Source organism: Arachis ipaensis, chromosome B9 (assembly GCF_059453495.1).
Source record: "Arachis ipaensis isolate K30076 ecotype BB chromosome B9, ASM5945349v1, whole genome shotgun sequence".
NCBI lineage: Eukaryota > Viridiplantae > Streptophyta > Magnoliopsida > Fabales > Fabaceae > Arachis > Arachis ipaensis.
The window spans coordinates 25,798,069-25,814,332 of NC_142444.1; the positions used below are offsets into that span (position 1 = coordinate 25,798,069).

The 16,264-nt window shown below is 27.1% G+C and overlaps 3 protein-coding genes across 3 annotated transcripts; all 3 read left to right on the plus strand.

Annotated features, from left to right (window-relative positions):
• Window positions 1-2,445: 2,445 nt before the first annotated feature.
• Window positions 2,446-3,141, plus strand: LOC148544066 (uncharacterized). Its single transcript, XM_088498849.1, has 2 exons — window positions 2,446-2,617; window positions 2,729-3,141. The coding sequence occupies exons 1-2, from the start codon at window positions 2,446-2,448 to the stop codon at window positions 3,139-3,141; spliced, it is 585 nt and encodes a 194-aa protein (XP_088354975.1).
• A 96-nt stretch (window positions 3,142-3,237) lies between these two features.
• LOC148544067 (uncharacterized) lies at window positions 3,238-3,633 on the plus strand. The gene is made up of 2 exons (XM_088498850.1): window positions 3,238-3,398; window positions 3,441-3,633. Exons 1-2 carry the CDS (start codon window positions 3,238-3,240, stop codon window positions 3,631-3,633), a joined length of 354 nt encoding a protein of 117 aa, XP_088354976.1.
• A 2,271-nt stretch (window positions 3,634-5,904) lies between these two features.
• LOC148544068 (uncharacterized) lies at window positions 5,905-6,450 on the plus strand. The gene has a single exon (XM_088498851.1). The coding sequence runs from the start codon at window positions 5,905-5,907 to the stop codon at window positions 6,448-6,450; it is 546 nt and encodes a 181-aa protein (XP_088354977.1).
• Window positions 6,451-16,264: the final 9,814 nt, after the last annotated feature.

The following is a 16,264-nucleotide window of genomic DNA, read 5'->3' on the forward strand; positions in this document are numbered from 1 at the left end:
TGGATTATTGATTTGTGAATTAAAAGTCACTGTTAATATATTTTTACATATTTAAAAATTAAATTTTTTATTTTTTAAGTAAAAAATGATACCTCATAAATTAATCAATACATAATCAGTATACATTTAAAATTTAACTTTGAGATTTGTATTAAAATTTTAAAATTTGTATTCGTAACTCATTATTGCGAAAGAAGTACATTATAGATAAGTGACTTAACAACGACAATATATCCCACTTCAGTCACACAATCCAAGATTGCAAGGTTAAAACGAAGGATAATTTTGATAAAAAAACGAAAAAAATTTGATGATAATGAGTCTGCTTTTTTTTGTGCTTCTGCTAAGTGTTCTCGTGAAACTTTTTTAATTTCTTTTTTTTATGATAAATACAATTTAAATTATTATCATTGTTGGGAATATTAGCGAAATAGTTTGTACTATACATAACTTTCTAAATATTTTAATTTAGTGATTGAACAATTGTAAATAACTATTCAACTTTATAAAAAAAATTTATAAATTCGTATTTAATAAGTTATAAATTACATAAAAACTATGCAATCTTCAAATTTTCAAGTACTATTTAAGTTAATTAATTATTTAATATTATTTAAGATATACTCTGTCATAATTTAAAATAATATACTATTTAATCTAAATTAATACATAAAACTCTATACTAATTGGTAAAACATAAAATGTGATGCTTTTGTTTAGATCTATTTAACTCGATTTAAATAAATGGTAATTTTAAAATTATATTTAAATTTAGAGTTTTATTTATTATTTAAATTAAATTGTATTTATTTTTAAGTCATGACTGGGTATATTTTAAATAATATGATATAGATACTCATTAATTTAGTTTAATAATTTTAAAAATAATTAAATAAAACTAAACCAATACAAATTTTTTTTAACTACAAAAATATACTACTAAAATTATATAAAATCAAATACGAGATTAGTTAATTGAATAATTATTATTTGTGTTTCATTTATTTTTCTTGACTTAACAGTGTCAAAGAACAACAATAACACAAATTTTGACGTACATAAAAATGTGCAACATATTACTGCAAGTAAAAAAATAGTGTGTCAAAAAATTGGTACTTCATCTAATATTCTCTGTTTACAATTAAGTGAAGATAAATGTGACATTTTTCTGACTGTAATTGACTCATTTATCTAAATTTAATTTATATCAGTTTAAGGACGAAAATTTTCTATATATTTCTCATTACTCATTCACAGGGAAGCAACTATCTATGTATGGTGTACACTCTGCGTCGCATGGAATTGGACAGAAAAATACTCTTCCTAATTATGTAAGACCTTCTACATCAGAGATAAGATCTAAATCTTTAATTCTACCAACGAATTTTTCATTGACAAGAACTCCACTGTCCGTATTAACAAATAGTACGTATAATTAATGATTACCAAATGATTCATGCACCAATATTTAACAAAAAGTATACTTCATCGGAAATAATTTATATAACATAGATTTATTACAATTCTAGCATACTTCAATGTACAAGGACCCACCAATAATCTAACGGAAGTCATTCCGTAAAATCATCTTCCGGCGTCACACTGCGGCTCCCAAAGATCGTGCCTAATAGAAAGGTAATTTAGAAAAGATTATCATCATTGTTATATTCTTTTCTTTTCTTTAGTGTCTAACATTTAATTGAATAAAATTAAATTTTTTGTAAAGAAATTCTACTACAAATAGGATGCAAAAAAGATAATCTTCTTCTGTTGTTGCTTCGGTGGCTATTAATTTGGCACAATTTTACAAAGATGTAAACTTATCAACTGTTAAGACGCACCCACCAAGCGGTGACACACAAAGTGGCCAAAATGTTGACCCTTTTGTTGATGATGAAGGTAATTTCAAATTTTATCAAGAATTTAAGTTGGTAGTTTGCAAGAGATATGAATTATTAGTAATACATCAACATATATGTTTGTATTTTTTATAATTTTTATTGATTGTAGTTTTAAATGGTTACGATGATTCAATGTTGTGGATATAGAAGATAATTTTATACCATTCTCAAAAACCTTAAACGATATGTAAAAATTTTATCTGTATATTTATTTACATCTTTGTGTATATCATGGACTAAATTGCATCGGTATGACAACTGAGTATCTAAAGAGAGTTCATCGGCAGATGTGTGGGATATAGAAAATCCTATTTATCAATATAAACACTGTAAAGCATGGATGTGGTCTGAAGAAAGGCTTGCTAAATCCAAGCAGTCGCTCCAACCAAAGTTTTAATTATGTTATACGGAAGGAAAGATCGAGCTTCCTTTACTTTCTGTGCCTTCTGATGAGCTCATTCAGCTTCATAGTGGAGGAGATCAAAGAAGTATTTATTTTTTAAAAAATATAAGGACATTTAATTTAGCGTTTTGTTTTACTTCAATGGCCAAAAAAATTGATCGTGGGATGAACAATGAGACTGCTCCTCCAATTTTTAAACTTGGGGGTCAAAACTACCATAACATTGGTAGCTTACTTTCTTCGGATAGTCTGCGATCAACATTTGCCCAACTATATACCTATAACACAGAAAATGAGATTGATAATCGGATAGGCACACTTCGTCAATTTTCATACAGCCAGTCAAACATTTTAGTTATTTTTTATCTGTGAGAGAAAATAACATAAATTTTATTATATTTTTTTTTGTGCAATTCCGATGAAGTTATAAATGAGTGGGATAGGAAATATGTGGCAATGTTAAGAAACATGCTAGACAAATATAATAGTTTGGCAAAGAGTTTTCGCTATGCAAGAGATAGGTACCAACAGAAAAATTGCACAAATATAAAGCTTAAGTTGATTAGTAAAAGGACTAAAGATGGCAGGACATACAACTTGCCATCTGCATCTGAAGTGGTTGCATTGATTGTTGGCGATGTCGAACAACTAAGAAAAGATAGAGATATTATTATAGAGAGTCAAACTAGAAAGCTCCAACGGATTGATGTTTTTTACCCATCCTATTTAGCCTTGCAATTGTTTCCATATGGGGAGGATGGATTTTGTTTGGGTATTGCAACATCAGATTCAATCTCCGCTAGGCCTACAAAGAAAAACAAAATCACTTTGCAATAATTCTTTGCTTTTCAACTACAAAAAAGGACGGGTGAATCTCCGTTAATTCAGAGATCAAAGAGATTATTCCAATAGTTTCTGGTAGATGCCTACACAATGGTGGAATCAGATAGGTTAAAATTCTTTAGGTGCAAACAACCACAGTTGAGGGTTAATAAATACAAATGTCTGCATGAAAGTCTTATAAACGGAAATGTAGATGCCGCAAGGCTTGGCAAAAGAATCATTCTTTCCAGTACTTTTACCGATAGACCTAGGTACATGATGAATAATTGTAAAGATGCATTTGTAATTTGTAGATATGCAGGAGATCCTATCTATTTTATCACCATGACCTGTAACCCTGAGTGGGATGAGATAAAAAGAGAAGTGACTCCCATTAGATTGAAGGCAGAAGACCGTCCTGATATATTGTGTCGAGTTTTCAAGATCAAGCTTGATGGTTTGATTGATGACCTAAAAGAGGAAAAACTCTTTGGCAAAATTTTGTGATGTAAGTCTGTGTTTATACAACACCTTATTAAAATCTTATGTTGTAATATTTTGCTCATTTGTCTTTTTTAATTTTCATATGTTTGCACTATAGAGTTTTAAAAGAGAGAGTTTCCGCATGCACATATCCTTTTATTCATGAGTAAGGAGTTCAAACCACAAACACCAAATGACATAGACAAACATATAACAGTTGAGATTCCTGATGAAAATGAAAGGCCAAATCTACGTGGAGTTGTTCAAAATTACATGGTACATGCTCCATGTGGTCCGTACAATAAGAATTCACCTTGCATGAAGAATGGATCCTGTTCAAAGTTCTATTCCAAAGAGTTTAGACAGCGAACACTCATTGATGAAGCCAAATTTTCCAAATATAGGCATACCGATAACGGTCGAACAGTGAAGAAAAGGGAATGTGTACTAGATAATAAGTTCATTGTTTCGTATAATCCAGAATTGTTGCTCAAGTTTGGGTGCCACATGAATGTGGAATACACATGCCAAATAAGTTCTATTAAGTATCTGTTTAAATATGTACACAAGGGTAATGACCGCGTAACATCTACTCTATACAACGTTGGTGATCCGTCAGAAGCCACACAAGTTGTTGACGAAATTAGGAATTACTATGATTGTAGGTACATTTCGACATGTGAGGCAGTTTGGCATTTATTTGGACATGAAATCCAAGAGAGAAAGAACCATTTGTGATTAGACTTCTATTCCATTTGGAGGATGAGCAACCTGTGGTTTATGGTGAAACTTCTAATGTGAATGATATCGTCGAAAGAGCAATATCTCATAAGTTCATGTTTTTGGGATGGATGGCGGCGAATATGTCATATCCCTATGCTCGAAGTTTGACTTATGCTGAGTTTCCAACCAAGTTTGTTTGGAAGGACGATGCTTCAAAGTGGTTTCCTCGAAAGCAAGGTTTCACAATTGGAAGGTTGACTCATGTACCTGCAGGTAATGATGAGTTTATATTTAATTTTGATTTTATTTATTTGATGATTTAAATTTAAAATCTTAAGAGCATGTACCCCACGTCCATTTTATTTGATTTATCTCCACTAAAAAATAAATGTTCAAATAACTTTCAATAGTTATAATCTGTAGATTATATAATTTTAGAATTGTTCTATATTTTTTTAGAAAAATTAATCTTATGCGGATGTGTAACTACATAATAATTGAAATCGCGTAGCCTAATCCATTTAACAACTTAAAAATGGGATTTTAACCAAGTTTTTTGCAGCAAATACCGAAGAATATTTCCAACGACTTCTCTTGAATACTCAAAAAGGATGTATGAGTTTTCGAGATATAAGAACAGTAGGAGGAACAATTTATGCTATGTGTAGAGATGCATGCTTCGCCTTTGGACTCTTGCAAGATGACAGAGAATTCATGGATGCAATTAAGGAAGCAAGCTCATGGGCCTCAAGATCATATGTTAGGAGGTTATTTGTCATTCTATTAACATTCAATAATATCTCAAGACCAGAACATGTCTAGGATAGATGTTGGCATGAACTTTCAAATGATATTTTGTATCGACAGAGAGCGGTGATGAATATGAGGGATGAGTTTTTATTAATTGCAATTATAAAAGTTCTTCATTATTGATCATTTTTAGTTTGATTGAATTTTTACAGTATTGTATAATATGCAGAGTTAACCATGTCAGATGATGAGATTAAGCAGTTGTGCTTAATGGATATAGACAAGATCTTACATTCCTATGGTAAAATCTTGAAAGACTATCCTCCTATGCCTTTAGCAACTGAAGTTGATAGTTCTTTGTTAACCAAAAGGGTTATCAGGGAAGAGCTAAATTTTAACAGGGATGATTTAAAGAAAAATGCCTCAGACATGTTATCCATCGCAACACTTGAGCAGAAATATGCATTCAATAAAATTGTTACAGCTGTGTATTGTGATGAAGGGTTTTTTTCTGTGTATGGTCATGGGGGTACTGAAAAAATATTTCTCTGGAACCTTATGTTTACTGAGATTCGCTCAAGGGGTGATATTGTATTAAACGTTGCTTCATGTGGTATTGCATCTTTACTTCTTTCCAATGGAAGAACGGCACACTCAAGGTTCAAAATACCGCTGAATATAACTGAGTATTCTATATGTAACATCAAACCTGGTTCCCCTCCAGCAATATTGCTGTTGAAAGCCAAACTTATAATTTGGGATGAGGCTCCAGTGGATGGTCTAATAGGTTGACTTTAACAGGTGCTCAAACTAACAAAAAACATGAGACTCTCTGTTAAAGGGACGACTGCTTCAGATCAAGATGAGATAAAGCAATTTGGTGAGTGGCTATTGAAAGTTGGTAATGGTCTAATAGATGACAATATAGATGGTGAATCTGAGATATGTTTTCCAGGAGATATTGTTATTCCTTCTTCGGATCAGGCATTTGATGAGTTGGTTCATTTTTCTTATCCAAATATTTTGGATAACATGTCCTCAAATGATTTTTTCAAAGCAAGAACTATACTGACTCCCACGCTGGACATCATTGAAGAGGTCAACAACTATATGATAGCTATCATTCTTGGAGGAGAAAAATTATATCTTAGTTCGGATTTGATTTGTATGGATAAAGGGAATATGGAGAGTCAACTAGATCTCTATGATCGTGAATTACTGAATAACATAAATTGTTCTGGTTTGCCTCCACATAAATTAATACTCAAGGTTGGTGTTCTGGTGATATTATTGAGGAATATTGACCAATTCGTGGTCTTTGTAATGGTACAAGGCTACAAGTTAGGAAGCTTGGAAATCATGTCATAGAATGTGAAGTCTTAACGGGTAACAATGTTGGTCATATTGCTTTGATTCTAAGAATGAATATGATACCAACAAATGAAATCGTCCGAGTTAGATTCCAACAAAGACAGTTTTCCATAATAGTATCGTTTGCCATGACAATTAATAAGTCTTAGAGACAAACTTTATCTCATGTTGGATTATACTTGCCCAAACCAGTTTTTACACATGGCTAACTATATGTGGCACTTTCAAGAGTTAAGAGTAATAGAAATTTAAAAATTTTACTTATGAATCACATAAAAATGTCTGCATAGAAAAGTCTTTGAAAAAATAGGATTTTAATGTAAATATTTTAATTTTATTTTAAATTCTGTATCAGTGTATAATTATTTTATCTTAAAAAAATGTAAAATAATTATTATTCACTTTTTTTTTAAATTAAACTTTAATTTTGATAATAATTTTATAAATTTCTTAAAATAATAATTAATTTGTGTTTTTATAAAATATCCAAGCATATAAGGTTTTTTTTTTTATCTTTATAAATTTTTCCGTGTTGAACACGGGTCAACACGGGTTCGTACACTAGTAATAATAAATCTAACATCGAAAAGGTCATCTTGGAAAAAATTGCCTTCAAAGAGTCTTATTATACTCAATATAAAGACCTCTTAAACTCAATCTTAACAAGTTAATGGATGCAGCCATAAAAGTTTTTGTATTTTTTAGTTAGGCCGTTTGAAAAGCATCAAAATAATTTATTTGAGTTATGGCCTTATGAAAAGTAAAGTATTAACGTATAATTTTTAAAATTAAATTACAGTTTTTTAATAAAATTATTTAAAAGTTTATAAAAAAATTAAAAAAATAATTTTTTTTATAATATTACTATTTTTATCATATTTTTATAAAATAAATATTTTTAAAATTAAAAATTTAAATACAAACTAACTTATTTATAAATTATTTTTAATATAATTATTTATTATTTAATCTATTTTCTCAAAAAAAAACTTAATTAAACTATTTATCCAAATTGAACCTTAGTTATACGGATGTCATTAATAACAAGTGATTTTTGCTTTACACAAAAGTAAAATAATTATAGAGAAAAATAATTTTTTATGTGCTTAACATCATCGAAATTTTTTAAATTTTTCCTATAACGCACTTTCATATAAAGTTAGGGTGCAGTATTTATTGAGTTTCTTCGTTTAAATTTAATCATTGAATCTCGTTCCTTGATGAGATTAGGATTCCAAACCTTTCCAATCAGTGGATAATAATAGTAACATTTAATCAGGGGATATGGTCAAACTCCAGAGATTCGTGGTGTCAACATACTCCACCATGATAATGTTTCATCAACTGCTTAGAATTCGTCAAAGCTCGATTATTTAATAATTTTTCCATTAACATATACCAAGCTATCATATAAAAAATATTATATAAGGCGATGTTGTATTACTCTATTAATTAACTCTATATATTAAAAATAGAGAGTTTTACGTGTTCACGGAGAACACACAAAGGAGACTCAGAGGAGACTTACTTCAGAGAGTGTGTTAGTGACTGAGTGGGTGCTTTGGGTGAGAGAGAATTAGGTGTATATCCACTTATCTGTGGTTCAATTCGGTTCGATTTGATTATAAAAATTAAAATTGTAAATCAAACCGAACAGGATAAAAACCGATTAAAATTCAAAAATCATTTAAAATTGAGCAATTTATTTCAGTTTTCAATTTAGATCGATCCAGATTTGTAATTTTTTTGGGTGGATTTGGATCTGATCATTCCTAAATCCTAATATTGGACATTTTGTGTTGTACTGAGATTAATAGTAGTAGATATTTGATTATGTTTTTTTTTAAATATATTATGTAGGATTGACGGTGCATTATAATTACATAAAACCTTTAATCATATCCTTGCTTTTGAAAGATGCAATGAGATTACAAGGTGTGGAAAGTTGGTGTGGAAAGTTAAAACTTTTGTAGAACCAATGGAAATGTAGTCTTTGTGGAAATTTTGCATTATAGAAAACATCATGATGATTATTCCATCTTTAAAAACGAGAGCAATACCCAAGTTTTCATATGCTAGCACTTTTGCATTACTGAATTAATTAATACACAACTACTTCTAAAAGTTGATCTTTCACTTTCAATTAACGAAGTTACGGACATTTTTTGAGTTGTTGTGTCCGTGTATCAGATACATTTTAGACATGATACTTATTAATATTTATCTGATATATGTATCTGTTGTATTCAACTGTGTCTTAATAAAAAATACAAAATTTTTTTTTAAACACACCTAAATACCATTACGTATCAGCGTGTCCAGTCTTATTTTTAATATATATTCTTAAAATAAATTTAGATATAGTATATATTATTATTTATTAAAATAAAAAAATATTTTAAATGCTTGATATAATTAAAACAAGATATTAAAAATAATTAAAAATTTTAATTTATATTTTAATATCAATAAAATATTAAAATATCATTACGATTTATCTAAAAATTACTTTATATTTTACATATATGCGTGTCTCCGTGTCATGTAAGATTTTAAAATTCACGTGTCGGCGTGTTCCATATCGTGTCGTGTCCTGTATCCGTGTCAATGTGCATGCATCATAAAATTTTATACTAAATAGATATATTTTCTACAAATAAATTTGTTTTCAAACTATCGCATAATACGTATAAACAAACACGAGATTTTGCACTAAATTTTTTTCAAACCGGTCTAATCGAAAACAAATGATGAAAACGGTCCGGTTTAATGTCTAAACCACAAATTTAAAAATCGTTTAAAAAATGTTGAATCAATTAAAAATCAGTCGGTTGAATTAGACTGATAACCAGTTGATTCTTTCAAAACGGCGCCGTTTTACTTGATTTAAAAAAAAAAAAAAATCCCCACCCCATGCAGACCACCTTCCCCCAACACCCCCCTTTGTGTGTCTGTCACTCAGCCATAGCTACTTCAAAGTTCACAAATCACAACCCAAATCAAAACCCTAGCTTCTTCAATAGTTCTGCCGTCGCCGTCTGTGGTTGTCGGCGCCTCCGCAGCTTCCTCCTTCTTCCTGTCCCAAACCCAGACCCTCTGTTTTAGCTCAGCACGTCGTCTATTATCTAAGAAGTTCTAAATGTTCCTAGAAATTTTTGCCCGTGGCTTCTTTGTTCGAGGCTTTCAGCTGCTCATCACTCACTGTTGTCTTGCTCGTCGCCGTTGTCTCTTTGTCGTCCTATTCTCCATTGAAGGTTAGTGGGATTTTTTACTTTTTTTTCTTTTGTGCTCTGCTCTGATTTCTAAATGTTTGATTAATGATTTCTAAATGTGAAATCATTGATTTTGTGGTGTTGTTAAAATTATTGCTAAAAATGAATTTATTATGCTGTTGCTGTTTTTAAATTTCTAAATCTGCTGTTTTTGAATTTTTATTGATAGATTTATTAATTTCAGGGTTTAGGGTGATTATTTGTTGTTGTTCTAGAAGGAAAAGTTACTCTTCTTTTTGGATGGTGTAAAGTATTATTTTTATTTTAGTTTCCTGCAACTGTTCATTTGTAAAAATGTATTGTCATGTCTATAATTTACCATTATAGTTAAGGTTTCGAAAATCGGACCGGATCGGCCTGTTCAATCGAGTTAACTAGGAATCGGTCAGTTGGTTGGTCTAGTTAATGTCTAAAACTGACCTACAAAAAATTGGCAAAAAACTGACTGAACTGTTGGTTAACCGGTGAACCGATAAGGTTTTTTGAAGGTCTGGTTCTCCTATTCAGCATAAAACGGCGTCGTTTTGGTTCAAAAAAAAATGCGCAGAAGACCCCAATCCCCTCTTCCTTCTATCTCACTCTCAGTCTCACCAAAATGGCAAAATTTCTAACGCTATCGGAGCAAACAGTCACCGCTACTCTGTGCTTACTGTGAAGTCCGGCTCTGTTTTCGTCGTCGTTGGCCGCCTTTTTCTCGTCGTCAAAAATGCCTCTGTCTCGGAGCCATCTATCTCTTTGTGTGTCGAGCACCACTTTCTGTGCATACTGCATAGTGTGAACGAACCTGTGCCACCGTGGACTCTTTGCCGTTGCCGTGAGTTTTTCAATTTTTGCCGTCCCTCAACATCTTTTTCCTGCTCTTCTTTATTTTCATTTTTTCACTAATTTTCTCTCTTTTTCACTTTAGTTTTTTATTTGTTTCCTCTGTTGTGGGTGGAATAAGGTTTTGAAAACTGATTCGAATCGATCAATCGAACTGTGAATTGCTGCCAAATACGGTTCGAACAGAAGTCAAAACTGCCAAATTTAAAAACTGACGATGGACAGAAATCATGCTTTTATTTTTTGCCTTTTTTTCTTTCAATTTTATTATTTTCTTTTACCGTAGCCAATCATCATTCATACCTATATTTAATTATCAGTTAACATCTTGATTCACTTTCTTATCTTACCAATAAATTGTTAAGAATATTTAAAGAATCTCTTCTCTTTCTTAAGAAGCAAACAGTAATTTTTCACACCTTCTTTTTCATATAATTTTTATGCAAATAATTGACATGCAAGTTCTTATTGCTCTTAGTGATGAATTTAAAGTTGTGTATGTGTACAAGAGAAATGAATGCTAAATGATCATTTTAAATTTTAATTGTAGAAATTTAGTTGAAAGAAAATAAAGTGATTATTGACTTCAAAATAGTCATGTCTTGGCACTTAATTAACTTGTGGAAATTTGGTCACAGTTTATTAGATGTGCTTATCTATTTTCTAAATTCAAAGTTTGTGCACATTAATTGATGACTTAGTTATGTCTCAAAAATAGACTCATATGGAATGAATTTAGTTTGATTAACGCACGTAAAAAATAAAGAAGTTAGTAATTTGATAAATCAGTAATATGCATAATATATAATAAATATTATTGGTATATGAATAATACATGCGAAATAAAGTATAATTTATCCTCTAATTTCTTAGAAGATTAGAACAGTTGTTGCAGTTTCTTATTGGTATATGCATAATATATAATAAATATTATCATTTTTTGATATGATTTATGTTAGTTAGCTTTATATTTTGTTAAAAACTTCATAACTTTTTTTCTCTACTAATATGATATAATTGAAGGGTGAAGTTGAATCAGCCATATGCATGTTAGAAATTATTATTACAGGCTATGCATCTCTTTCCTTCTCGGCTTTTCTTATTGTCACAATGACTTATAATAATATTAAGAAAGATATGTGATAATTAAAATTTTTTAAGTATTATTTTAATAATTTAATTTCAAAAAATTTAATAAAGCACATACATCATTTTACATCAAATTAATATTAATATAATTAGTCTTTTCTTTTCCTTTCTTAAAAATTTATATGCAATGCTAAAAAAAAAAATGCACATACATCATTTTACATTAAATCAATATCAATATAAAATCATAATGCTTCTAATTTTGTTCTCTTTCTTCGCATGTAATCATATCTTCTTGATAATAATAATAGTTACGGAAAGTAACCTTCTTTAAAATTTCAAAATTAACACTAAGTTACTTAATCCTAAATATAATGTTTGTGACTTTCATTTTTTTGGTTTATGAATAAAGTAAAGGTCTCTAAGCCTTGTGACTTTTAAGTTTTAACTTTGGCCTGCCAAAGGAGAGTCAGCAAAAATATATACGACCGCATATAGCATATTCAATCTAAACTATTTTTTATGTCTATCTATCCTCTCTTGATAATAATAATAATAATAATAATAATAATAATAATTTATTGTCTATATAGAGTCTTGGACAGAGAATTCTTGATAATGGAAGGCCCCAGCTTTTCTGTTGCGTCTATGTCCATACATTATAAAATTGTCTTAGACTAGAGCAAGTTACGCTTCATAATAAAAATTACCAAACATAAGGAGTTTCTATTTTATTTCTACGTTGACTGACTTTGAGAAACTTAGAGAGCATTGCATCCATTCAATCACTCACTCTACTTTATATTTTTATTACTTTCTTTTCTTTTGGTTTTTTCAGACTCAACACTCCCAACATTCATACAACCTTTTATCCTTCTTTCTTCTCATGCCAAAAATATAAAGCTAACTAACATAAATTATATCAAAAAATTAATCATTATATATTATTATATCTATTACATATTTCTAATTTTACAACTAAAATATGCTACATATCAATTTCTCATTGCAATTGGAATCAAATTTTTTTCTCCAAAATTAAGAAATTTTTCTCTCCTCTTTAATAATTTTACAACCAAAATATGTCACATATCATTCTCTTATTGTAATTAAAATTAAATATTTTTCTCCAAAACTAAAGAATTCTTCCCTCATCTTTACTAATTTTACAACCAAAATGTGCCACATGTCACTCCTTCATTGAAATTGAAATAAAATTTTTTCCTCTAAAATTAAAGAGTTCTTCCCTCCTTCCTCTTTCTTTCTCTATTTTTCTCTCATTCCTTCAACCACTCTATATATTTTATATATCATTATCAATAACAACGACTAATTACTAATTTGACAATCAAAATGTGCAACATGACATTCTTTAATTGCATTAAAATTAAAATTGAAATATACCTATATTATGTATCATATATTATTATCTAATTTAATAATCAAATGTGTCACATGATACTCTCTTATTAAAATTGAGAGAAAATATTTTTTTTAAAATTAATAAATTCCATTCTTAAATTCTCTCATCTACCTCTCCCCATTTTTTTATTTCTCTCTACTATTTTTACTCTATATATAATTTATATTAGTAATTTGACAAATCAAAATATGTCATCCGATATTTTTTTACAATTAAAATATTTTTTTTTTCCAAAATTAACAAACTCTCACTCTCACTCTCATTCTTCATCTTTATCTTTATCTTTTTCTGTCTTTTCTCTCATTCTCTATTTTTTCTATCTTTCTCTTCTACAGAAAATAAAATTAACAAAATAATATAATTTAAATAAAAATATTATTATTATTGTTATTATATACGTAATTTTTTATTTAGTTTTAAATTTTCACCGCTTATCTTTCTAACAGTGACGGACCCAGAAAATTTTAGAAGTGGGGGCAAAAATATGTATATTAAAATAAATTTTATTGAATATTGTTAATTATACTAAAAATATAATGGAGATATAAAAATTAAAAAGAGTCAGTGAACATTTTTATTCTTAAAATACAATTCATTATATATAATTTATAAAAATATTTTTTTATTTCTAAAATTTGATCTTAAAATATTTTAATTAAATTATACAGAATTTGTCATCCTTACTAATTTTACTTTTATTAATTTTTATACACATTAAATGATAAAAGACTGAATCAATTAGTACATTAGTATCTATTAATATACTAGTATTTATAATTTAAAACTAAAATTATATATAAATACAAAAAAAAACTAAATCTGTATATCAAAAGTATGTTTATATTAAATAATAAAAATTTAATTTATAATTTTTATTTTTTTTAAATAATTAAAATTTTTATATATTTTTAATTTAATTTTGATATACTTTCAGATTAAAAATTTTATGTATCTATTTAATTATATATTATAATTAAAAAATTATCTTTTTCATTCATGAAGTAAATAGTTATCTAAAAGAATAAATATAATTAAATAATTATGTAAAAATATATATATTTTAATATATCAAATTAAATTCTATGTTTTCAAACAATTATTTTACTACTCATTATAATTTTTAAATATTAATTACTTCTTATTCAATTAGAAATTTTATTTGTTATAATATTTATAACATAAAATACTTTTTTAATTCAAAATAATTGTTACAAACAAAATTATTTAAGAGATAAAATTAAAAGTATTATATAATTTTAAAATAAAGAATACCAATTAATAGATAGATACTATTCTTTCTTATCTCAACTAATTTTTGAAAACAAAAAGATACTAATAATTTTATTTATATTTAAAAAATTTTACTTTGATAATTAACTAATTAATTAATTTAAAAAATTATATTAATACTGTTCATTAATTTTTTTTATTAAATTAATTTATTTACTTATTTTTAATTCTGATATTAAATCAAATTTAACAAAATAAATATTGTTACAATTATATTAGAGATAAATATATATATTTATATAAAATTATTTTTTTTTTAATTTAGTGGGGCAAATGCCCCCTCCTTGTGAACCTAGGTCCCTCTCTGATTTTTAATCTATATTTTCATTTCTCTTCTTTCAAATATTTATTATATATAATTTGGAGAGAATACTAATGTTATAATTAAAAGTTAGAATCAAGATTCAATTGTTTAAAAAAATTAATTTTGAGTTAATTTTATAACTATCAGTATAATTTTTTTATCCTAATATCTAATTATATTTTTATATACAATGGGAGAAAAAATATTATTTTTAAATAGCAAGTATAAAAAGTTAATTATTTTTATTTGTACATCAGATTTAACAGTTAACACCTAATTAAATGTAAAAGTGTACACGTTAAATTATTTTAAATTTTAAATTATGAATGTTAAAATTAATTATTAATAAAAAAATTAGACTTTTCATAAAAAATAATAACTAAAAATCTTATTATTTAATTTTTTATTTACAAATACCTTAATTTTTTTAGTTAGAAACTTTTGTCAATCTATGATTTTTTTATAAAAGTGATTTAATTTTATAAATTTTTTGTGCCATGTATAATATATACTGCCAGAATAAAGTAGATCATAATTTTAAAAAATTTATATTCTCATAATATTATTACGAATAAAAATACTAGTACTAATAAAAAGCTGTGACAATTATTCTAATATCCTAAAAAATTAGAGAATAAATTATACTTTGTTTCGCATGTATTGTATTATTGTTCCAGTGTCTAGAGCTAATAATTGAAGTGTTCTTATCCCTACTAGGGTGTGTGGGACCTCCAGACCTTATCAATATACTGTGAAAATTATTAATATATAGATAATATGTTTTTTTTATTTTAAATAATTTAAGTTTTATTTAATTAAATAATTAAATTTTAATTTAATTATCAATTAATTATCATTATTTTTTGAATATATTTATTTATTTTTTATATTAAATTAAATTTAATAATATAATTATTATTATGTATTAAGGTTAATAAAATATCTTTTTAATGTAAAATACAAAAACAATTATTTATATTTTATTTTAAAACAAATATAATATAATAAGTGATATATATATGGGAAGTTCTCTGGTGGCCAAGGTTATCATGACTAAGAATGGCCAAGATTTGACTATTCTATAAACAGATGACATATGAAAAGAAGCATGCAGGTTTTGGTGGGATTGATTGTTATAAATGCTAGTAATTATTGCAGGACAAAAAAGATGGGTCTTTTGTGGAAAAAAAAAAGTCTTATTAATTATTTTTGAATGAATAATACCCAAAACTAAAAATCCATTATAATGATGGTCAACAAAACCTCCTGAATTATTAATAAATAACGGTAATATAAGGGAAAAAGAAAAAGAACAAAATAATGGGACATTTATATAAATTCTTGTTATTAATATATTTGTAGCATGAATTATATGAGAGAATAAATTTATAAAGTGTTTAAATTTTATAATGAAATATTATTTTAATAAAAATAACTATTAAACATTATTATTATTATTATTATTATTATTATTATTATTATTATTATTATTATTAAAAGAGAAATTATTGGGATTAACAATTTTTAGTATTTTTGGTCATTTTTTGAGCAACATAAATATTAAATTATATTTAACAGATAAATTTTATTAATTCATGTGTATAAATTTTG

Bases quoted from the DNA above. Each gene is read 5' to 3' on its own strand.
- LOC148544066 (XM_088498849.1), top strand. From the start codon at position 2,446: ATGGCCAAAAAAATTGATCGTGGGATGAACAATGAGACTGCTCCTCCA. The intron at 2,618-2,728 runs GCACACTTCGTC...ATTCCGATGAAG, and splicing joins TGAGATTGATAATCGGATAG to TTATAAATGAGTGGGATAGG.
- LOC148544067 (XM_088498850.1), top strand. From the start codon at position 3,238: ATGGTGGAATCAGATAGGTTAAAATTCTTTAGGTGCAAACAACCACAG. The intron at 3,399-3,440 runs GTACATGATGAA...TGTAATTTGTAG, and splicing joins ACTTTTACCGATAGACCTAG to ATATGCAGGAGATCCTATCT.
- LOC148544068 (XM_088498851.1), top strand. From the start codon at position 5,905: ATGAGACTCTCTGTTAAAGGGACGACTGCTTCAGATCAAGATGAGATA.